Source organism: Astatotilapia calliptera, chromosome 22 (genome assembly GCF_900246225.1).
Source record: "Astatotilapia calliptera chromosome 22, fAstCal1.2, whole genome shotgun sequence".
Taxonomy (NCBI): Eukaryota; Metazoa; Chordata; class Actinopteri; order Cichliformes; family Cichlidae; genus Astatotilapia; species Astatotilapia calliptera.
This window is the reverse complement of record NC_039322.1, coordinates 15,586,021-15,610,897: the sequence shown is the minus strand read 5'-3', so window position 1 is coordinate 15,610,897 and position 24,877 is coordinate 15,586,021. Positions and strand designations below refer to the sequence as shown.

General features: G+C 42.0%; 1 protein-coding gene across 4 annotated transcripts in view; it reads left to right on the top strand.

The window, feature by feature from the left end:
• Positions 1–17,641, top strand: part of atxn1a (ataxin 1a) — a 101,086-nt gene extending 83,445 nt beyond the window's left edge. For 3 of the 4 annotated variants that reach the window (XM_026157048.1, XM_026157049.1, XM_026157050.1), the window contains 2 exons: positions 10,537–12,884; positions 16,599–17,641. In XM_026157048.1, the coding sequence (XP_026012833.1) occupies positions 11,046–12,884; positions 16,599–17,195 (2,436 nt within the window). In that variant the 5' untranslated portion in view covers positions 10,537–11,045 and the 3' untranslated portion in view covers positions 17,196–17,641. Of the gene's footprint in view, positions 1–2,445; positions 2,649–10,536; positions 12,885–16,598 lie in introns of those variants that run through there. The other variant, XM_026157051.1, reaches the window with a different exon arrangement.
• The last annotated feature ends 7,236 nt before the right edge of the window (positions 17,642–24,877 follow it).

The window sequence follows — 24,877 nt, the reverse complement described above, 5'->3', positions numbered from 1 at the left end:
TGTTTTTTTTACATATATTTCTACTTGGGGAAATTTAAGGGGCTTATCCCTCAAAACTTTAAATACAAAAAAGTTGCAAAAAAAATAGTTTACAACAACAGGAAATTTATTTTGAGTGTCTTCATAGTTTTATTTTGGAGATACAGCAATTTTTATATACTGCAGGAAAAACAAAGAACAATCCTATGATGCAAATTTGCAAAGAAAACAGCAGGTGCATCAAAACAAACTATTTCCAGCAGTGCAATTCGAGTTCTAAGCATCCCAGCAACTATTCAGAAAAGTATAGAGTCAAACATGACTTATAAAAACACCAGTATAGGCTTTTAAGGCCTACAAGTAAAAAACTACATTTTCCGCGAAAATGACGTCACTTCCGGCTTTGGACAGGAAATGGTGGACATGCGACAGTTCGCGTTGACGTCTGTTTCAATGTGGGAAGTGTTACGAACAGCTGATCGGATCGGCAAAGCGTGTTAAAATACTAAAATGTACTTTAATGTACTGAGACTTTATCATAGTTTGCATTGTATTTGATTTAAATGGAAAAACTAATGACTTGTTCTTCTAGTGAACTCTTCATACAGTGAATTATGATTCAAGCTTGCTGAGAAATATCTCTATGTTAGAAGGCTACAGGCTTACTAATCATATTGTATTTCTTGGGTTAGGGCAGGATGTTTAATGGACAAAATAGTCATAGTTGTGCAGTTTTTTGCTTTGCTTTTCCTCCTCAATCAGATATTTTGAGTTAATTCTTTTGAGCTTCATTTTGATGTTAAAAGACTCTTCGTTAACAACGTAATATTACGATTTTATAGCGCATATGCAGTGCATCATGAAGGATCATGATAAAATGCAGTGGTGTTGGTTACATTTCAAAAACTGCCTTCAAATTCCCCGATCTTAACATTTCTAAAGAAATGCACAATATTCAATTTCTTTAGAAATGGGTGGAATATTTTTGAAACAGGAAGGAAATTTCGCAACTTTCAGTGCCATAGCAAATCACGAACTGTGTTGTCAACATGAACGAAAGCCCAACCGTACTAGATGATCGCTTATCGGTAAGAATGCCCTATGAAAAATAAAATAAAAAGACTACAAATAAACTGTGACATTCCTGCTTTTTAAAACTCTTCACATTGAGCATTTTACTCTGTGTTTTATATGTTACCACATTCATTGCAAATATTGAAATGTCTCCTGCTGCCAGAAACTATGAATACCCAGTGTTGAACATTGGAACCCTGGAATGATATCAAGCTGACAGGAAGGCCAACTAAAACAAACAGGATGTCTTTTTAGTGCATGTTTAGACCAACTAAATCTTTCGGGAATCATTTTTCCGTAAGTTAGTTAGTCATTGCATGTGTGCGCACGTGTGTTTGTGTGTGTGTTAACATCCTATAAGAGAGTGCTCGTTTCTCTTCTGTGCGTGCTACATCTCTTAGCATTGAAGAGCACATTTCATCTATATTTACTTCCAAATGGTCTTTTAACTAGGTCAGCTAACTAACGGAAATAGACTCCTCTACAATTGTAATCAGTCATACCATCTAGTGGTCAAAACTGGGAAATGCAGGCTTGTCGAATCCGAGCATGAAACCAACTATATCTGAAAAGGGGGACGAAAAGAGGTTCTGATTTTCCTTTTGCCTCCTTGATTTAATTCACAAACCCTTACAGCTTTATAAACAAGACACCTTTCCTCGGTTCCTCTCCAGCATATATCAAATATGTCTGGCGTCACCGTGATCAGATCAGATCAGCCTTATATGCAAGTCTATCGGTGTGTCTCGACGAGTTTTCCATGTGTCACTCTTTCATGCGCTCACTCTGTTTCTGTCTGCCTCCCTCTCTCTAATCTCTACTACTCACTTTCTCCCTCCCTCCGCCTTTATCTCTCCCACAGTCCCCTCTCTGCCCTTCTCACTGTAACACCCTCCCACCCAGCCTCTCTCTCTCCCTCTCCCTCCCTTTCGTTCTCTTTCTCTGCTTGTAAGCGGTCTCTGGGCGTGCAGCCAGCTGGCATGTGTGTGTTTTTTGAATGAATACCTGATGAAGTTGGACGAGCGAACTGTGGGAGGGGCCCTGTGTGTGCTTGCGTGTGTGTGTGTGTGTGTGTGTGTGTGTGTGTGTGTGTGTGTGTGTGTGTGTGTGTGGGGCAGACAGTGTGAGAGCTCTGGCTCGCATTCAGCCCCTTGCATAATACACGTTGGAGCTCTGCATGCGGGACTCCCTCCCTGTGGGCGTGTGCTAGTGTGTGCTACCAGTTTTGTGTGTACGTTTGTGCGAGTGTGTGTGTGTGTGTGTGAGAGAGATCACCTGAGTGCTGTATTTCAGTGGTAGTGAGGGAGCTTCCTGCCTGCCAGATTTAGTAGAAGGTTGCTGGCTCTGTGTGTGTGTGTCTGTGGTGTCTGTTTGGGGGGGGGGGGGGGGGGAGAAAGGCAGATAGCAGTTTGTAGCACAAGTACACTGCTTGGGATTTACCGCCTGAGAGAGAGAGAGCGTGAGAGAGGGAGAGAGAGACTCGGGGTGCTTTACAAGGGACACAGCAGAGCAGGAGAAGGGAGCAGTTAAGGGAGCAAAGGAATGAGAGGGGGAGAGAAAGCATGCTGCAGAAGTGGGCTACTCCTGCTACCCTGGTAAGTACACTTCACACAGTTTTGCGCTCGCTCTGAATGAAGTGTGTATGGGAGCAGCAGAGTCAGCCTGTGTGTGTCTCAAATGCTTGTGGTGTTGTCTCACAGTATGCCTTTTGTAAATGCGTACTGCCCTAGTTTATCCTACAAACGTCGTTGCTTGTTTCTTGCATTCGTCCGTTCTCCTGAAGCTCTTCTCTTCTCTTCTCTTCTCTTCTCTTCTCTTCTCTTCTCTTCTCTTCTCTTCTCTTCTCTTCTCTTCTCTTCTCTTCTCTTCTCTTCTCTTCTCTTCTCTTCTCTTCTCTTCTCTTCTCTTCTCACATTTTTCTCATTCTTCTCCTTCCATTGGCTCTCCCTGCCTGCCCGTCTGTGTGTCTGCCCCCTCTCCCTCCTCCCTACCCCAGCCTCCATCCACCCAACCATCCAACCAAGCTCAGGGCTGCCGAGGGGTGAGAAAGTGCAAGTCATGCAACACTGCCTAAGTGTTTGTTTTCTGAACAAGACTCTCTCTCTTTCTCACAGTCATTTATTTCTCTCCATCTCTATCTCCCTTTGTTTGTGTAACTCTTAACCACTCTCCCTCTTTCTCAGTTTCTCTCCGCCTTGCTACTCTCTTTCTCGGCCCCCCTTGAGCTTCTCTAACTCTGTGCCCATCTGTCATTGGCAGATCCTCCATCACTCTCTCACTATCTGTCCGTACTCCTATATGTGTGTTGTTTGTTGTTGTTTGTGTGCAATTACGAGCGGAGGATGACAGTGAATAAAGTGGCAGCCTTGTCAAAGTTCCCAGTCTGGCAAGGGTTCTTCTAATGTGCACACGCACACGCACACACATAGGCAGCGCCGTGCTTGCAAACACACACTCACACAGATGAATGCAAAACTACGTCAACAAAAAGCTGCAGAGAAGCTTAGATCAAGAAATAAGAGAAGGAGAGACAGACAGTGAAGTATAAGCCTGTAGCAACACTCTACTTTCTAGTTGAACTATATTTAGCTGTGAGATAACACATCACGTTGGACTTATCCCTTTGATCATGATTATGATTATGACTGGGCAATCATGCACCCACACACACACTGAAAGGCATATACATTATGTGCAGCACCATTTGCATAAAAAAAAGTTGCAATAGCATGTAAAATGTAAACAAAACCCGAGTGAGATGATTTGCATTCATTTAAACTGTTATTTCATAAAAATATCTTGAAATGAGAAATGTGTTTATTAGAAAAACACTTGCTCATTTAACATTTGATGTCTGAATAACATTTTGAAAATGTTAGGATAATGTCACATTCACCACTGTGTTGTATCACCCTTTTTTAACAATACTATAAGTGTTTAGCAACCAGTTGCTGTAATATTTACCCATTCTTTATAGGATTTCAGCTGCGCAGCAGTTTACTCTTTTGTCTATTTCCTTTCATAAGGGTGAACCAAAGGGAGTTGTTTAGAAGCAGCACTCTTACCATAGAGCCAGTATGTTGGTATATGTGCAAAATGTGGTTTGGCATTATCTTCCTGAAAAAGATTTCATCTGGATGGCAGTCTGTGTTGCTTTGAAATCTCAAATATTTCTCAGTATTAGTGGTTCTTCACAAATGGCCCCTGCCATGCTTCCCTATTTGAACTGTGTGCTGATAACAAGTCAGATCACCCCTCTTCTCTGAGGTCATTTTCCTTATAGTTTCCAAAAGATGTTAAAGTTGTAAAGTTCTTTATTTAGGTTGTTGTCCCAGCTTTCTCTCATATGTCTTTCCACGTCAAACTTTAGTATGTTAGTCTCCTTTGTCCTGTTTTACATTTTGTAGATAGCTGTATGTCTTCTGTGTTTTGTGTAGTTTGACATTGCTTGTCTTGTTGTCTTGATTGTTTTCTGCTGTGTCTTGCTACCCAGGCATTTCCTGTTTCCCCGATTACCCCTTAGTGTGTCTCTGTGTGTATAAATAATCATGTCTTCCCGTTGTCCTTTGTCACAGTGTCTATTACCTATCTTGTGTGCCGTCTGCAAGTTTTTGGTCATCGGTTGGATTTTTGCATGGACTTTCTAACCGCCTAATAAAAGGTGCATTTTCTGTTTAAATGAATCTGCCTCCTGAGACTGCATTAGGCTCCTTATCCTGCAAATCTCGTCACCTTTTAATCGTTCTATACGTTGTATTTCACTCACTCTGTAGAAGCAGAGATGCCATGCTGGCCTGCCATTTTCAGCATCTTGGGACTCAGTGTCTTGTCCAAGACACTTGGGCTTGTGCAGGAGCGTATGATTAGTGGCCAGCCCGCTGTACCATCTAAACCGCAGCTGCTCAGAAAGTGCAGCCGCATTTCTGGATCTTGTTTATATAAATATTTTTTTCTTTTTATGGTAGAGCTTGAGCTGGCATTTGTGGATACGACGATGAAATGTGTCGACTAGGACTGGTTCACAACTGACAGGAAATACCACTACAGAATCTTGTGCTTTTGGCCTCATCCCTTGCATGCAAAGATTTCTCAGGGATGATTGTCAAATTAAAAGACATAATTTTTTTAAATTGCTGAAATATTTGACACCTTTCCAGAGTGGGTAAACACCTCCCCCATCTTTAACTCTGAATGTCAGGTTCTCTGGATGTTTTATGTAATTGACCTGTTTCCATAGCTCTAGGTGCTTTTTAATATTATGCTTTTTTTTTGTCTTTTTACTCCTCCACTAACCCTTTTCAAACTTGCTTCTGGCTTCAAATTCATTATTTAAACAGCATCTCAACTTTTTTGGAAGATCATTTGTAGTTTAGTTTTGCTTGTTTACCAATGCTCAGTTTATACACTACTGATATATTTGTTTTTATTCCTTTGCATATTGACTTGTTTCCAGATCGACACAAAGTTTCATTTTTTTGTATGTCATACATCATATTCTGAAATTTAATGATAAATTGGAATGTTTTCAAAAATTGTAATGCAAACAGATGCACTGTAGCAAACACTGATCGTGGAGCCTCACCAGAATTTCTGTGTCTAGATGTCCACAACGTGTCTGCTGTATGTTGACTTAATAAGCCAATATGCTTATTACAGTGCTCCTGGGTAGAGATGCAAAGTATAATGGGTTTTTCTTGCTTTGATGGGAGTTTAATTGGATTGTGTTTATTCTGTAGTCACTACAAGTCACTGTTATTTAACAAGATCATATATTTGGGTCATTAGCGAACTGCATTCTGCAGATGTTTGATATAACTCACCAAATAGAGAATGTAAATGTTTGATAAGGGATCCAGTGGTTTTAGAACTCAACAAACATGGGAATTTTCCCAACTTGAAAGCAGTTACAGATCGAAAGTGACAACTACAACTAGAAACTGTAATAATGGATGTATTGGAAAGATAACATCAGCATTCAACATATTTAGTATATTATAGAGGCCTGTTTGACAGATGCATGCAAAGATTTGAGTGAGCAGCTTTTAAAATTATCATTCACTCTATTTGTAGATTTTTAAAGAACTTCCTCATCAGTTTGTACATAGTTTTGCATATAATTTGTCATTGTAGGGTTAGGTCCTCCAAAACAACTGAGAGACTCTCCAGAAGTTCTTCTATGAATTTGAGTTGTTTCATTGTTTTCCCATCTCTTTGTGTAATCCAGGACTGACTTTGTAATGCTGAGATCAGTGCTCTGTGGGGACCATGCAGTCTGTCACAGGACTCCTTGTTCTTTTTGTAGCTGCAGATTTTTCTTTCTCTCTTTTTTTAGGTGGATTCTGGCCACTGGAACTTTTTCATAGCTGTTATAACTCTTAAAAATAAGTCATCTCTGTTGATGTCTGCATTGCAGGAACTAGAACCTTTCAGAGTTCTTAAAGCCCTGCATTTTGGGGTCTTTGACATACATGTGTGGTGGAAAAATCCAAGTAAGCAACAAAAAGGGGGGAAATGGAAGTCATAAAGCATATGTCAGATTTTCTAGTTTGGGCATCCACCCACAGTGAAGCAATGTAGTATGTGTAGATGAAAATTGGCAGCTTTTTCAGTGTACCGGTACTATATATGCCACTAAGTTAAAGACAACAGCTCAACTTTAATGCTAAAAAGAGACTTTTTTTGTATTTAATATGCCAGTTTTTCAGCGATAGTTTGGAAGGATATCGATTTGTTAGAGATACAGTATGACAGTCCAGTCCAGTGTTTAAGTAAATATTTTGTAATTGTTGTATTAAACAGTCATAGTTGTGGGTGGCCTTATGACTTCTGTTGTGGCGCCATAACCACAATGCACTCCATTACTGTGAGAGTAAAACATAAAGTGTTTATAAATTATAGATTGCCTTTTAAGGTGAGGGTAAGTCTCCAGGAGATTAATGTTCATGAGTACTGTGTCCTCTGAAGTAGCAACTGTGAGAGAAAGGTGGCATATATGAACCTGCAGTGAGTGAAAAATGCCAGTATTTGCTGACCTGCACACAGGTTTTGGTAAGGTGGAGAAGCGTGTTTGTGAGTGTGTGTATAGAGAAAAAAAAGGCTCAAGCACATGGAGGACAGGCAGCTTGGGTTACAGGTCATCTGATATCTACACACACCCACACCACAGCGCACAGTCCTGCACGTACACACTGCAAGCTCAGCAAGATTCAGGTGACTTAGCTTTTCAGCGAATGTGTGTTTGAGTGTCACTTTCAGTGAAGCAGTCCTCTCTTTGTGCAATGTAGGTCAGCTGAGCCTGCTCTCTCGATCCCTCTCCACGTCTCCCATGCATCTTAAGCTTTTCCTCACTCTCATACCCTCTGCTCTCCAGTCTTTCTCACCTCCCTGCCTCTGTTTATCCCTTTCTCGACCTTCCTCGGTCTCTTCCCTCATTAACTGTTGTTGTAGCCATGCTGTTTTCTTTTTTCTTTCTTTAAGATACCAAAGTTTCCCACAGTGGATGCGAGAAGGGGATTTACAGTGGGAATTACTCTTTTGTTCTACTTTGAGTTCTTTTTCTTTCTCTTTTCCACTATGAACACTTCTTTCTGGCTCTTAGTAACACTGCAGGATAAAATGGAAGCAACCGGGAGGATTATGAAGTTAGCATTGGTGTCTCTGCTCCCGCAGCACAGCTGTGATTTCTAGTTATATTTGTATATTTAAATGCTTTATAATTTCCCACATTACCTTTAATGTGACATGATAGTACACTTTTCCAGCAGAAGTTGTTCAGTAGCTGCTATGCTATTGTTGTCATGACTTGTTTACCTGATTTTTGTCTAAGGTTAACTATTATTTTATGTTGCACATATAAGATTTCTCTTGGAGTACAACCATTTTCATGTGTCTGAATCAGTTGTGACAAATTGATGCTGCCACAGACAGCAGCATGAGCAGATCTGAGCTGCATGTACCGACATTGTCCGTGTTTGAGGTGACAGCTGATATGAAATGTCTCTCATCTTTGAACACTCAGGCATATAACGTTCCCTTTACCTTAGAGTCTTAAGTTGAGCAAGAGCTTGTTGAGTTGTTTTTACGTAGTAGATTCGGATTCCTTTATTGTCAGTCAGTCAGTACATCACAGATGCATTGCTGAATGAAGTTATGAGTACAGAAGGGAAGAAAAACCACCAAAAACATCACAATAAAGACAGAATGAGGTTAAGATTATAGGGCAACTGACTATTACACATGAACAGTAAAATAAGATAAATAAAAATAGTATTGCACGGTGTATACAAACTCTTTAAGACTGAGGTGAGGTCAGCTATTGGATTGATGTGCATTATTGTCTCTGTTTTTGTATTTTGTGACTAAACAGCGTGACTGAGGTTAGGTTTGCTGAAGAGACATGTCAAAGATTTGTTGCAAAAGGATTCCAAGAGTGTACAAGTGAATACTAATGTAGAAAATAGGGAGCATAAAACCATTAAATGGAAGAATGATAATTGAGAATGGTTATGTAGTAGGAGAGGTGGACAGGCTGAGGCAAGAGAGTCAAGTGGAGGTGGAGTGACAGAGAGGAGACAAAGAGGGAGATACAGAGAGTGCATCTCAGGGCTAAAAGCTCAGCGATCAACATTCCCTCTCAGCACACATCTGAATCATGCCGGCTCGATTAAACAGATAAAGTATATACTTGAATAAGCGAGTGTGCGCTGTGTACCATGAAACAAAGGCTGCTGTGTGCTCCGTGCGAATGTGAATATGCATGTGTGTTTACTCCTACGCCTGTTTCTGCAGCTGTGTTGTAGTAGCATTACAACACGTCTTAAATTACAGGAATCTGCTTGAGCTGCATGATGTCCCTCGCTCTAGAGAACACACATTTACACACATACTGTGTGTGGGGGAATTAGCTAAGAAGGCAGTGGAAGCCTCCAAAGTTTGGTTGAAAAACTACATTTTTGGGGTTTTTTTTTAGCAACTTTAGAGTAGGACTCAAATTGAGAACCACTAACTGTTAAAATTTAATGCAGTATTGTATTTTATTTGATGATATTGCCAAACCAGCTAAATAAATGCAGCTGTAACCTGTTTTTAATCAGTTTCCTCAGTCCCGTTTGACACGTTTTAGTGAATGGATGGATGGTCCACATCTTCCATCCATCTTCTTCATTAAAGACGCTTTTAGAAAAAGAAAAGTATTTTCAGATGTTAATCATCTGGTTCCTTATTGGGCAAAAATAGTGAAAACCTTTACTTTTATTTTGTCAAGTCCATCCATTTTCTTAACTGCATTTCCAGTTAGGGGATTGTTTGGTGCCACAACCTGTCCCAACTGTCATAGGGCCAAAGACAGGCTACGCTCCGGACAGACTCTCAGTCCATCACAAGGCTTTTTTCAGTCTGTAGCATCACTTAGGCGTTGATATAATTTGCTGTTTTACTGCAGAAATGGACAGTTTTCTAAATGTGTAACTGTGCAGGCGGTCACAGAAACCAGGGACGGTACAAACTCACTGACTCTACAAAGAACAAATAAATTGGTGAGCCGTGCAGCAGTGTGTTAGTGAACGATATGTGAGCTACCTGTGCGTGTGCGTGTCTGTGTGTGTGTCTGTATGTGAAGTTGTGCTGTGCTTCAAGAAAAAAAACACGTGTCAGCATAATTGAATATACACAGGTGTCAGTGTTTGAGTAAGCAAGCGGTTCATGCTCGGTGTTGTGTGTGTGTGTGTGTGTGTGTGTGTGTGTGTGTGTTGGGGATGTATGTGCTTGAAATTCCTCTACATTATTTATGAGTTTCACACTGAGCTTCCCATCTTTCACAGTAGGGGATGCTCGCAAACAGATGGCACACACAGGCACAGGCACACACATGTGGTACACTCATTTATGGTATACACACAGGCTTGTAATCAAACTCTTATTATTAGTCATTTACTGAAAGTGCCTGGTTATTGTTGCTTGGAGTGGTCATTTTTATATTAGCAGGGTCTCTTTTCTTGAAATTGCAGTTACCCATGACTGACCTGTGTTGCTGTTATTCACATTGTTACATAAAACACCTCCATATCCACACAATCTACAGGTCACGCTTGTTGCAGTGGGCTTTTTGTATTTGTTAGCCTCCTAATTCTCATCTTTGTCACCTTTTTAGAGCTGTTACTTGACCTCCCGAATGTCCTGCTGGCTTATTCTTCGTAGTTCAAAACGTTGTCCTTTTATGGATTTGTTGGTGCTAAAGTGTTGTTCCATTGTTAAATTTGTTGTTGCAGAAGTTGTTTTGCTCAGACACATTATTAACCTGTCTGTCTTTATAGGTCTGTAGATGCGCTGCATTCACTAGAAGGGATTTTGAAAATGGCTCTGTCATTATAGTTGCAGTCTTGCTGAAAAAAAAGCACAGAATAAGAATTATAAAGTATTCTCCTATTCATCAGTTAACGAGCCACACCTTTTCTAACCATCTATTTTTTCCTCTCTCTTCCACAGGATTGTGCTGCGTGCGGGCAGACTTTCTTTCACAAGGAGATGATTCCTCATGAAGTGCGACGCACTCGGCCCCCCATCGTCCTCTGCGACAGCGGCAGGTTTGACGTTGTGACGCTCTCCACCTCCACGCTGAGCTCACCCATCAGTCGCTAAAGATCCCCGGACGGAACGGACCGCCCTTCCCCCTCCCCTTTTAACCAACCCTCCATATCGTCATCCCCATCTTTAATCCTTCCTCACCTGCTTGTTAGGGCCTGGATTTTTTTTGTCAAGAAAAGGCCTTGGGTGAAGTGGATAGAGAGGGAAAAGAGACAAGATTGGGGAAGTTTCATTTTGTGGCTAATTAATGTGAAATAAAGGACCGGACATCAAAAAGTGAGAAAGCGAACAAAAGCGACAACGAAAGTGAAAGAACGAGGAAGCAAAACAAGGGAAAAAAAGAAAGCTGTAGTCCAAAACTCGAGGAAGGATAACGCAAGTATAGTTGAGGGGCGTGAGGTGAAATCAGCATGAAGTCCAACCAGGAGCGCAGTAATGAATGTCTGCCCCCAAAGAAGAGGGAAATCCTCTCTAGCACGCTACCATCTGAAAATCGCTCACCTATCATGCCACCTGCCACTGAGAGCCAGCGCTCAGAAAACATGACCTGGCTCGCCAGTGTGGCTGGTGGGAACGAGAGCAGTGTGGGTGCGCACCGTAGCTCCAGTCACTCTGACGGATCGCAGTATAAATCTCCCTCCTCCATATCAGACTCTTTGACCTCTGCCTCCTCACTGAGGGTGGTCTCATCTCTTCCTACAGTGTACACATCCCACCTGCCACAGACCACAGTTGGAGGAGCTGTCCATTACACCCATCTGCCTCACAATATGCAGTTTATAGCCTCACCTTACACTGCCCCATACAGTTACATCCCCTCTCAATTGCTTCCTCCTCCACCTCCTCCCCCCCTGTCCTCCTCTTCCTCGGCTGCACAGAGACCCTCACACACAGAGACGGCCTCTGCTCCTTCACAGGCCTCCAAGCAGGACCAGCAGCGAGCATCCACAGGACGTACCTCCATGCCTCCTCCTTCTACAGACCCTGTCCCTCACCATGTTCAAATATCAACATCCCCACGGACTGTGCCATCATCCCATCACCAAGGAGGCACTCACCTTTCGCCCCACTCAATGTACCCTCACCATACTTTGGGACACAGCATGTCTCAGGTGGTGGTGCAGTATACGGATGGACCCACCAGAAAAGAGCAAGGTGGCTCTCAGAGACCCAGAGAGCTCCACAATGGAGAGCTGGAAAGGGGCCGGCGGTATGCCGCGCCACTCGAGTCTAACATCTCCAAGTCAGGGAGCAAATCACGGGATGCCACATCCTCTTTGTCTTCCTATGAGGCTCGACAGATGGTTCTGCCAACAGACTACTCTCCGCATGATCCATCAGGGCTGAGAACCTCTGTCATGTTAATGCCCAACAGCCATGGGGACCACCAGCTGGTACCACCCAGAGCCAGCCCTGAGAAGGTGACAACTTCAGCCCCTGCACACCTGGAGAAAAGTGGCAACATCATGGGCAAGCCTGTCAGTCGTGCTCCATCCTTATCCAGCACCACCTCCTCTTTCACATTTCCACCCCCACTAAGTGTAGACAGCCTGAAAGCTGCTGTCAGCACACTGCCACCCCAGACCGTCATCCAGACCACCCACAACGCCACAGAGCCACTCTCAATGGGGCTCTCTTCCACCAGTATCTACCCTCAGCAACCTATTATCGGCTATATTGCAGGAGGCAGTGGTAGCAGCTACCACACCAGCCTACAGCAACACTTACTCATTCCAGGCCCCCAACCGGTCATCATCCCTGTCAGTGGAGGTGGAGTCACAACATTGGAGCCTGTAACCTCCCATGTTACATCATCTACCCAAGCTGCACCTTTTCCTACTACACTCCCACATACGTACATTGCCGCCACCGCCCCCAAAGGAGAAACTCTGGAGACCCACACTGGCTCATTTCACCAGGATGCCCCAGGTGCAGTGGTCCAAGCCCAGCTTCATCTCCCCATTGTTCCTGCTCCACCAGGGCTGGTGGCGACCTCCGCCGCACATCCCCCCTCTAGTACGGTGCTGCCTCCCTCGCTCCCCCCATATTTCATCAAAGGTTCCATCATCCAGTTGGCTGATGGCGAGCTGAAACGTGTGGAGGATCTGAAGACAGAGGACTTCATCCAGAGTGCTGAGATCAGCAGCGAGTTGAAGATAGACTCGTCCACAGTGGAGCGCATTGAGGGGAGCCACACCTCGCCCAACTTTGCTGTGGTTCAGTTCTCCGTTGGTGAACACCGTACACAGGTGAGGGAAAAAATCTGAAACATTTAACAGACATCGCAGATTCAGGAGTCCAGTATCGCAATCACACGTTTCCTTAATCAGTTTATCACGTACAGGGGTGTTTTTACAATTTTGAGAAACTAGCTTATTTGCTTTCTTGCTAAGCAATAGCATCGTCTTATCTTACAAACTTTAGCTGCTGGTTAGCTTAGCATGAAGTCTCCTCTGACTAACAACAAGATTCTTAAAATTCACTGCTCTAGCACGTAACCTCACCATGAAACTGTGATGTGTTCGCCTTTTTTTGCAAAGGAATTAAACAAACAAGATAGAGGTAGAGCAGGTCATTTGCTAATCGAAAGGTTCCCCGTTCCTTCAGTCTTTCCCAAGACACTGACCCTGATGTGTTTACTGATGTGCGAGTGGGTGCTTGAGAGGTAAAAAGTGCTCGAAGGAATAAAAAATTACACTGCTGTGTGAATGTGTGCGAATGAGTAAATGCGACTTACAGTTTAAAATCACTTTGAGTGTTCGCTCTTTAGCAGCAGAAAAGTGCGAGTAGTGGTAGTAAGTAGCAGTCCATTTATGGTCTTAAATTTAATGTGCTGCTTAAAGTTTATTTGTGTTTACCTTCTCACACAGCTAGGATATTTGTTTCCCCTTTGCATACATTGTTTTAATGTTTGTAATAATGTGATTTAATAATTTCTCAAAATGTTCACATGTGGTTTCACGATCTTTACAGAGCTCTGTTTGCATGAGGTTGTCAAAGTTTGATTTATCTCATTCATGCACACAAACATGTAAATGAAAAGTTACTCGGTCCTTTGGCATTTTCCAGGTGGGACCGAGGTACCAGCACACCTAAATCTAGTATGTGACTAATCTAGTATCTGGCTAAACAGTCCAGTTCTGGTTTTATTTTTAAGTTCTGTGAGCTTAAAAATAATCTATAATAAGGCTTCTATGTGTATCATCGTCTTCCACAAATGTTTAAAGTTTTCAAGGTATTGAGGACTGGAATCTACTTCAGGTTGTCTTACTTAATTAAAGCCATGTAAATGTGTTGATATATTGCTACATGTAATGCTTTGCATATTTAAAGTGCTGATTTATACATTTGAATTAGCAAAGAAATAGAGCTTTCTGTAATTTATTCTACCAAAGTACCAGCTGTTGTAAAGTTCTTCTGTAGGAAAAGTACATCCTTGACTTACTGATGCTACTTTTAGCAAGATTAACTTTTTCACTCTTCTTTTGTACATTTGTCCATCAGTCTTTGACATTTTCTTGCTGATGTTTTTGACCTCTCTTCTGGTCATCCTTCAGTTGCTAGGTGTTTGTAGGTTTTCTTTATGTACTGTCTATTTTAAAGCCTTCCACCTCATTTCAGTCGGATTGATGTCTGGGCTTTGACGAAGCCTTTCCTTAAGCCTTCATTTCTTCTTTTGCCACCAGTGCTTGGTAGATTTGCTCCTGTGCATTAGATCGTTATCCTGTGCAGAAATATTCAACTGTGGGTTAACTTGAACTTTGGTAAAGGTGACTTTATGTTATCTTCATATCTTCATTCATTAATAGGCAGATGTTTGGCTCTGATGTTTTTCCCCTTCCACTAAAGTTCTCTTTTTTCTTTTATCTCTTTCCGATCAGTCATGTGCAATTTGACGCTAATAGTTACCTGCAGACCCCGAGATGACATGTTGGTGGTCTTTTTTTATTTTTTACATTTTTTTAGTGGTTAAATTGTCCTTTTTTGGGACATTTGTTTACTTCTTTTCTTTTCTACTCTGCCACAGTTAAATACAAACATACTTGAATCTCTCATTAACATTGATTATTGATTGTTGGGGTTTCCTCTATATTATTGTAGAGTCTTTACCTTATAGTATAATATGTGCCTTGAGGCAACCCTTGTTGCGATTTGAAGCTGTATAAATACATTTACATTTAAATGTGAATTGCAGCAATCTCTTAATATCCGATATTATGCCACAGTTTATCTTTCGGGTTTTTATAGGAACACTTGCGCTCACGTACACTCATGCAGCCTTCGCCCTGTCTTTGAGGATGTGCGTTGAAGCCAGTTAATCTTTTTCATCTGTCCATGCTGCGACTCGTCCACCCACACAACACATCTCTAACCATCTCTCTCGCCCCCAGCTGCTCTTTGATGTCGTACCCCACAAAAGCTGACCATCTTTCAAAGACTTCTCTTTCTCTCTTGTGCTCCTTCAATGGTTCCTCTTACTTTTTTCCTGAGCGGCGGTTATAGCTTTGAGTCCACACTCAGAGAACTTACTCCAAGAAGTCAAAAGTTATATAATACAGGAGGGGAAAGTGTTGCCTGACGTAAGATTTGAGATTTGGTACTTGTCACGTCTTTCGCTTGTATCCTTCTTGACATAGCTCTCTTTTCATTTCCTCCCTCTTCTTCTTGTCCAACCTACTCTCTCTTTTTAAACTTGTCTTTTCATCCCCATCTTAGAAGCTTCCTCCACTTCCATCATCTCGCTCTTTTACGGTATCCTATCCCTGGCTTTGCCTTCTTTCGGATGTTTCTGATGTTTATTTTCCTTCTCCTGAGCCTGCAGCCGATCTCTTTTTGTCATCCATTCATTCTTTTTATACATTCAAACACTAATACAGACCCAGTCAGGGCTTTAAGTCCACAGTTTAAATCAGAAGTGAAAGAAAAATCACAATTATTGCATAAATATCTTTTTGACTTTGCAGAACACTAACAGAAAACGTTTGTATTTCTTTCTAACTTAAAGTCTTAGAAGACAGGAGCAGCTGGATACCCTTACTGCTTCTTACTGCCTTACTAAGAGCATTGAATAGCAGCCATGTGCTGCTAATCAAATACTCTTGATTAACTGATGATCAGCAAGTGTGAGCACCTCTATGAAAGTAGAAGTTTTGGAAGTTTCTCACAATAATGTGAGAGACTCTGAAAGTTGTACAGAGAACAAGTTATTGCTGCTAAAAGTGTTTCTACAAGCTACTGAATCCTGGTGTGGACCTCAGAGTTCTGTGAAAACGTCCTTTTTCAGATGAGAGTTTCAGGTCTCAAGCTGACACCAGTATTAGTAGTATAGCAGTGTAGTGTTTTCAGTATTCGTCATGACAAAAAGGTTCACAAACAGTAAAGTAATATGCAGCAGATTTTCTCCATGTTTTTTTAATAATGTGTACTTAACAGGGTCAGTGTTATAGGACATGGTGTCAACAGGAGGCCGCAGAATTTCAGATTTCAGTTTAGAAAATGGCCAAACAGAGGCATGGCAGGTTTTCCTTTAAAGCTTTTCTCAAATAAAATTCAGGACACTGGCTGCTGTCGTGCTGCTGGGCTAGTCTGGGAACTGGGTTACATTCAATTTCCTGTATTTCTTCTTCTTTCTTCTTTTTTCTCGTTATCCTTTTTTAGACACTGCGTTCTTATCGAAGCTCCAAAACTGAGTGGAAAATAATGTTAAAGTCATGAACTTTCATAATTAACATGTTAAAACCATGGTTTAGTTCATGCCTTGATTTTTGGACCTGAGATTCACAAAGAAAAAATTCCCCATATTCCGATCTAATTTCCTGAAGGAGCTTTAAACATTACAGCTTTCGGCTCTACGTGAGATTGTTTAGTTTAACAAAATCAAAAGATCAAAGTGGATTTTTTTGTGAAACAACAGTATATAATGTAAATAAGGTATTCATTCGTTTGTCCCCAATTCTCTTTAGGTGAGCGTGGAGGTCTTGTTGGAATACCCCTTCTTCGTCTTTGGCCAAGGCTGGTCTTCATGCTGCCCGGACCGGACCACCCAGCTTCTGGAGCTGCCTTGTACCAAGCTTTCTGTAGGCGATGTTTGTATTTCACTCACGCTCAAGAACCTGAGGAACGGATCTCTGAAGAAGACTCAACCCCTGGAGCCGGCCGCCCACGCCTCTGTCCCCTCCAGCCACGGACACCTCAAACCCCCTAGAGCTGTGTCGGACGCTCCTCAGAGCTGCAGTGGAGGAGGTCCCAGGCACAGAGAGCGGGAGAATGGCATCAGCCAGCGAGGGAGTGGGGAGAGTGGAAATGGAGGTAGAGGGATCTCCGGTGTGGAAAACGGGGATCTCGTGTTTGGGGAAAGAGTTTCCAAAGGTCAGGTTGTCGGCAGTACAGAAGCTGGCTCTACTAAGCCATCGGGAAGCAGGAAGCGCAGATGGTCTGCGCCCGAGGGTCGAAAAGTAGAAAAATCAGAGGAGGAACCACCTTTGACCCTTCCCAAACCTTCCTTCATCCCTCATGAGGTGAAAATCAGCATTGAAGGAAGGTCAAATATTGGCAAGTGAAGGCTAGCAGGACTGTTAACAACCCATGAAATAAAAAATAAACACAGCTAAAAAGATTCTACAAAAACCCCATAAATGTCCACGGTGAAGGTTCATTCGTCGTGGATTTGTTTTTTTGTTTCTTTTTAGTTCACATCCTGTACTGTAGCGGTAACCTTACCCTACACCTTACATTAAGTCCATGTAGTTTAACACCTTTATGTTTTTTTTTTAATAGATTGATTAATTATCACATGAGCAATCTGTGCAGTTTTGGTGATTTTCATGAGAAGATTTCTGGTGAGGGATTTCTGACCTGTGCGTTGAATGTTTATCGGTTGCTCTGTGGCACACGGGCGCGACATTCGATGGCTCTGCTTGGCCGGCGACACATTACGCTGAAATTTCCACCCTGATTGCCCATATGGAAAAGATATATATAAATCTTATAAAGTTTGTATCTGTCTTGTGTGAAACTTGTATGAAAAACATATAAGAGTGAAAACGGATATAAGATCCCTTGAAAAATTATATAATGAAACTTGTATGTTTTGGATACTTACTAAAACAATGTATGAAAGTAATGAGAAAGTGGCCACTTTCATGAGTAATCACATATAAGTTTTTACTATTTCTTTTCCATATGGGTGGTTCACAGTCGCACTCTGTGACAGTGATGTTACCTGTGTACTCGGGCAGTAAGGCTGCCTGGATTCGCCTCTGGTAATAATGAAGGATTTGCGGGTAAATCATTAAAAATTTTCACTTGCTAAATCAGACCAGAAGTTAATATGATCTGATTGTCACTGTGTCATCCGGGCCTGTGGTTGACCGGAACCTGAGGTCATCGTGTCGATGCCCGTGTGCTGCACACAGTTGTGAGGGAACAACACTTACTCTGCTCAGTTTGTAGACAGTGGAGTCTTTGCTTTCATTTCATGTTAGTGTTTTTCATTTGACTTTTTTTCTTCTTTAACCCCTCATCTCCCATCTCACCACATAGGTTTTACATTTTTTTTCAAGATTTTTTTAAAACCTTAATCAGGGGTCCTTTTTAATAATCAATCGATCGCGCCTAGGTGGGTCAATGTTCATGTATCAATATGCGATGCCCCTAACCTTAAGCAAATGCAAACACACTGGGTTGGTGAACCCAGCGTGTTTGCACTCGAACGGAGTCTTCGCATACGATCCTAGCGGTTTTGTTTGAGTTTTATTTAATGAATCACTTTAATTTTTCTTTACAAATCCTGAAAGGTCGCGTGAGGGGAAGCGAGAGAATCTCCACGTTAGCTCTGAGAGGGTCAGGATGTTTCAAAGCACTTAACACACCTGTCACTCTCATCATACAGCCAACAAAAAAAAACAACAAAAAAATGATGATGTTGTGTGTTTATTTACAAAGTACTGTATGCTCTTAGATTTTTTTCTTTCTTTTTTTAAAGACAAAGGCAGAAAGTAGCAGAAGCACTTTGTGAAAGGTAAAGAGGTTGTTAAGTAACGTGGGAGCAGATGTGCCATTAAATCACAGAGCAAGGGACAAATGTGAGAGCGAGAGGAGTTTCAGTTAGTAGGTTAGGGTAGAGGAAGTGAGATGAAGCGGGAGGTATCGCGGTTTTCGGCATGTGCGCGGCAGGAAAGTATCGGAACGTGTCTGGAAAGTTCGATTAAGACGGGAAAACAGAAACAAGTCTTTGAAATATCCTGCTCAAGATCTGTTTTAGACTGAGAGCAACAATCAGAAGCTCACACCCACAGACTTGTGAAGGTCATCATATGTTTGTAATATGTGTGTGTATGATGCTGGTGTGTTTGCTCACACACACGCACGCGCTCACACAGACACAAAATAGTCTCTAAAACTCAATACGTACTGTACTTGGCAATCCATATTTAGACAGCTGCAGAGGCAAGCGTTTATTTTGGTGCATATTGTCCCTACTGCAAAGACACTAGTGGACTGACGTTGGATTAATGCACGCGGCACTGCTACAGTGCAGCCGTGCAGAAAAAAGTGCTCTGAGCTGTGTTTGTGTATGGGTGGGAGTTTGTATAAGAGTGTGTGTGCACTGTGTATAGGAAAATGATATAAAGACAACGCTAAATGTCCAGTGTTTCTACTTGGAGTCTTTAATTAAGAGAATCCTGCAATTTGCACATCAGGAGGAGGGAGTTCAGTCGAGACGCAATTTTTATTTTTTGTTTTATTTTATTTTATTTTATTTCATTTTTTAAGGCCCTGTCCCAAAACTAGCCCTAGAGCCACATGACACACTGGAGGAGATCAGGGTTTTTGTTCCTAAACAGGCACTTGCCACACTGTAGAGGAAACGTTTCTGATCAACAGTTATGGCAAACATGTGCCTGCCTACTAAACTGAATTAAAAGCCGACCATTTCTCGGGTTGCTTAAGGAGAATATCTGCCCCTGCTGATTAAACCGGGGTGCCCAGAGTGTAAAGGGGGGCTAGGGTTCGCTTTTGAACACGGCCTGTGCTCAGCCAGCCAAAACTCATTTATCCCTTAGATAGCAGTTACCTCAACAGATGTGCTTGCGTGGTCAGTCGGTCGATCGTCCTCACGGAGTTTGGGGTTTTTCTCTAATATGAAAGCACGAGCCTTCGGTGTAATTGGCCATCCTTGATCATTTGGCTGATTCTTCTTCTTCTTAAAAAACCCCAAAACAAAACTAAAAATCTATACCATGTAACATAGAGGTGCCATACAACATGTAAACATATCTCAGGTTTTGTGAGATTAGCTTTGACATGTTGCTGGCACAATACTGTTGTTAGGGAGGCAGCGGCTTCCTGCAGGCATGTCTGTTGAGCATATCTGTTCCTGCTCAGCCTGTATTTATGTTTTATGGCTGTTGCTGCTTGCCTTTAGAAAAAGAAAAAATAGAGGCGACAATGTTTCAGGTGGTGGGAGTTTACCAGGGTGATGGCAGGATGGATGTGTATTCAGATGGATGAGGAATGGGTGGATTGGTGGTCGAATGAGCAGACAGACTGATAGTGAAGGCGAGCGAGTAAGAAGAGCCCCGAATGAGATTTGAAAATGCTTTATTTTTTATAATAGAACAGGGTTCTCAGATCGACACCCACACAGCAGCGCATTTTCATTTGGTCCTGTTCCTATTGAAACATCTGGTAGAAATAGCAGTAGTTATATGTGTGTGCGCATGGTTTGGAACCGCTGTGTGTGTGTGTGTGTGTGTGTGTGTGTGTGTGTGTGTGTGTGTGTGTGTGTGTGTGTGTGTGTGTGTGTGTGTGTGTGTGTGTGTGTGTGTGTGTGTGTGTGTGTGTGTGTGTGTGTGTGTGTGGCAGTGGTTTATAAATGTATGTCTTTTTTCTACATGTTTCTCCAACCCCCTTACCAACAAAAGGAAAAATAGACATCTGAACAAAACCGTCAGCCACTCAAACCATTCAGACTCTTACTGTTGATCAGGTAGATTATTATTAATAATAATAATAATAATAAGCCAAAGCCAAGCGACGCTGTGGTTGCTTTGGTTACTTTAGAAAGCAATAGTTAAAAAGTATTCAGGCAGTCTCCTTGTATGCGAGTGGAGCGCGCGCTCGGCGAGTCATTCCACTCAAAATCTCTGCAATAAACATTTTAATAACAATCTTCCAGCACGACAACCAAAAACAGTTCTTTTTGCCCAGAGAAGAAGTACAATTTTCGTCTCATACTGCAAAAGGTTTGCAGACGTTAACACACCTGAACCCAGCTCACTCCAGGTACCGCAGTTCCCCTCCTCATGAAACTCATTTGAATCCTCAGAAATTGCAGTTGCAACACCAGTTGCTGATCTTTCAGGGAAGTTTCTCATATATGCAGTAACCCAACACAACCCCTGAAACCTCCTCTGTCCCTGCTGGTCAGTCACAAACACTGCTGTTACACTGTCAACGCTGAAGGCGAACCGACTCGGTGTGGCACGAAGCCAACCAGCAGACTTCTTTTTTTCCTCTTCGTTTTTTTGACTCCGCCAAGCTCTGCCTCTTTGCCACGACTCCCGTAGTGACCTCTTTAACTTTGTTTCAGGTACCCAATCATAGCCAGCCAGCCTCACGAGCACCTCCTTCTGAGGCAAAGCAATCTGTTTAACCCTTAACGACAACCGTTCGCTACCTTTCAGTGTGGCCTGATGCGGATATAGGAGGTCTGCCCTCCCAATTACATCATCTTTTCATATTCGGTCTCCTGTTCACAGTCAGCTTAAAAAGGCCACTGAGTTTATATTTTACTATAGATGATAACATAAATCAATCAGCAAGGTTTTTTTTTTTTTTTTTTCCGAGGGTCTAGTGTAGTTATCATTTCCCAAGTCTTTCTTAAATCCCATTGAAATGTACCACAATGTGCAATACTTTGATTTTGTTTTCCCCCTCTTTACTGTGCCAAGTGTATGTAGCAAAAGTTCGACTCCAGTGTCTGATCCTCGTTAAAGGCTCGTGTATTTCTTTTAAATATCTGTTGACGTGTGTGTCACATCTGAGTCAGGATGTTTGTGAGGAGAAACAGCAAAGCGTTTTTCCTGTTTTTCCTCTCTTTCCTCTCCTTCCCTTTCGTCCTCGCGGCCTTCCTCAGTTGTGAGTCTGCACCGTGTGTCGTCGTGCGTGTAGGATGTATGCTTATGTACACCTGGTGTTCAAATGTGTGTGAGTGTTTGTGTGTGTGTGTGTGTGTGTGGGGGGGGGAGTGTTTTCTCCTCTAATAGTCTGTGAGATCATAAACCCTGACCCTCGACGGTTCACGGTGAGACCCACAGGAAAAAGAAACCTCATCGCTAGTGGGGACCACTTTTTTTTTTTTGTAGAAAAAAAAGAGAAAAAAAAAGAAAAAGGAAAAAAAAAAGATTCTAAACCAACCGAAAGAGATGCACATGTATGTAGATGTAAAAAGACTTGATAATGTTTCAGCACTTTCTAATCCTGGGACGGGGCTCGGTCTAACCCCTCTCTTTCAGGCCGACGCCTGTCCCAGGGGTAACATTCATTCAAAACAGACAGAGAGAATGAGAAAACAAACAAACAAAAACTAAACGGGGTGACTATTGATGAATAAAAAGAGAGAGGGGGAGAGATGGCTCAAGTTTGCACATCACCTTGCCGTAACCTTGTGTTTTATCTGTCTGTGCTCCATCTCGCTTGGCGCCCGGCGCGTTCTTGGGTCCAACGGGCCGAGGTGTTAGGTGATTCCTTGGTTCTTTTCTACTAGGAAAACCCCTTTCTCATGGAAAGCGTCCCCTCTTTCGTTGCGTTCATCTTTTCCAGCGCACACCGCCAACCTGCCTGAACGGATAAATTCGGTTTCTTGATGTTCACGGCTTGGTTCGGTTGTGCGGTGCGGAAAGAGCGCGTGCAAACCTTTGCTTTGTTTGCATTATCTTTGGTGCAGGAGCTTTTTGTTGTTGTTGTTTTGTTTTTGGTCTCCTTGTAGCACTCAGTATAATGTCAGGGGACTTAAAACTATGTAGAGAATGTGTCATTGTTGAGTTTTTCAAGACAAGCGTCCTCACTGGAGGAACAGTGCTAATGTCATTTTTTTTTTTTTTTTTTAATTGGCTTCTTGCACAACTTGACAAATAAAATGAATGTTGGTGAGTGAGCTTTGACTTTTTTTGATCAGAAAAAAGGCATGTGTGCTCTTTGTTTCTTAATGTTTGTACTTTCATTTTGCGTAAACAAAAATGTGTTTTTTGGCACTTTTGTTGTGTTTTAAAAGTGAACAGAATTCGATCAGGATTCCACTTTTTTCATGAATTTATTTTTCTTTTCTTTTTTTTTGTATGATGTCTTGTCGATGTCCATAGCGCTGGATAACCAACTCAGGCAGAAAGAAGAAAAAAAAAAAGTGTAGAGGCCCACTTAACAGTTAGTTTCACACCAGTCAATTTGCATAGTGGGCTTTTTGATATGGGTTATAAGATATGTAAATTTATTACCTATAATTTGATATTTGAATTGATTTGATTAACAAATGTTCTTATTGGAAATTAACTATAAATTATTATGATATTATGTGTATTATGCTGGAGATGGCTTGGATTACTCTTTAGTGTACTGATCATCTCTGGGCGGCCTCTCTGTGGAAGGCGATAAAAACACTTCAGGACAGGCTGTGTGGTTCTTGACCTCTGACCCTGCCCACTGCCAGGGAGAGGGTGGAGTTGATCTGTCAGCTGTGTCCTTCCTGTGATCTGAACACTCAGCCCTGAGGCTAGCAACCTGTCTGTCAAGATGTTTCTCAGTTAACCTGCGTCACCACGTACTAAAGTGAGACTTACTGGCCTGTGAGATGGTGGCGGAGAACTGGACATCAGCGCAGACCTGCATGGACAGTCTGGCCTACAGGGGGGGCCACAGCAGTTCCCAGCCAACTTGTTTGTACTATATTGTACTCACCAAGTCCCTGTGTCTCACCACCCCATTTCCTCTATAGCAATGGAGAAACCCTGTTGGTGTATGTATTTGACATCTGTACAAACGCACCTCTTTGGAAAAACAAAATGAAACCTTGACATATCTGGAACAAATGGGCAATTTGTGTTTTTCTTTGAGTAGCAATGCATACGTGAACAAAAGATCTGGATATCTGTACAGAACGCAGCTACTGTGATTTCACCCAGTGCTGAAATTGGTACCTTTTATAATATCTCCCTCTAGTGTTTAGTGGGCTACATAACACCTGCCCTACAGTTTTGAGCCTTTCTGAAGCTTTGGAGTTATGGAAGTGCTTGCTCTGTCTAAAAGCCACACTGCAACCAAAAAGCTGGTATAGAAGAATACAAAATGAAACATGGTACTCAAACAGATTAATATTTGTAGCCCCTGAAGGTTATTGATTTTTGCCTCCTTGCACAGAGCTCACTGTGTGGGCTTAGCTAACTATTACAGTTTGGTCCTATTTGGACACTGACATTGTGTCTCTGTACAATCACAGTGGATTATAAATTGAATAAAAAAGATGTGATTTAATTGCAAACGTTCGGCTTTAACTCAAAGGGCTTCACAAAGGTTTTGCATTAACTGTTTAGGAATTACAGCCATATTTAAAACATAGTCAAATCATAGTCCCAAGGCTTGAACGTAATTGGACGACTGGCAGGGAAGCATTTTTTGAACCTGTTGAGGCCTGTTCCCCCATTATTTCATGACAAATTAAGCAGATAAAACTCTGGAGTTGATTCAATCTGCTGACCTTGTATTTGGTAGCTGTTCACTCTGAATAGGAAGTGCAAAGACATGTGAGGGAGTCTATCTGGGAAAAATAATAAATGAACCTGTCAGAGGCTTCTTGATTGATTTAAAATCCACTGTGGTGGTGTACACAAGCAAAATTATAAACACTTAAGGACCTAAATATACATTAGAAACAAGTTTTCAAGGACCCAACATGTGACCAGCAGCACAAAAGAAACGACTGTTTCATTCCACCTTCAGTTGTAGTACTCTCCTCCTGATCTTATAGCAGCTACTCCATGCAGCTTTGTTTTCACAGGAAGTGGCAACACCAGCAACAAAGAAATATTAGAAATATGTGAGCAGTAAGTGATGAAAGAAGTTTCGTTGTAATGCAACATGAATCTAAATGGTCTCAACTCCAAGCCAGACATCTTGGTAGTTGGTTTACCACTTCTTCTTTTTTTTTGTTGAAACTTTTAAATCAGAAAAAGAAACCGAAATCTCA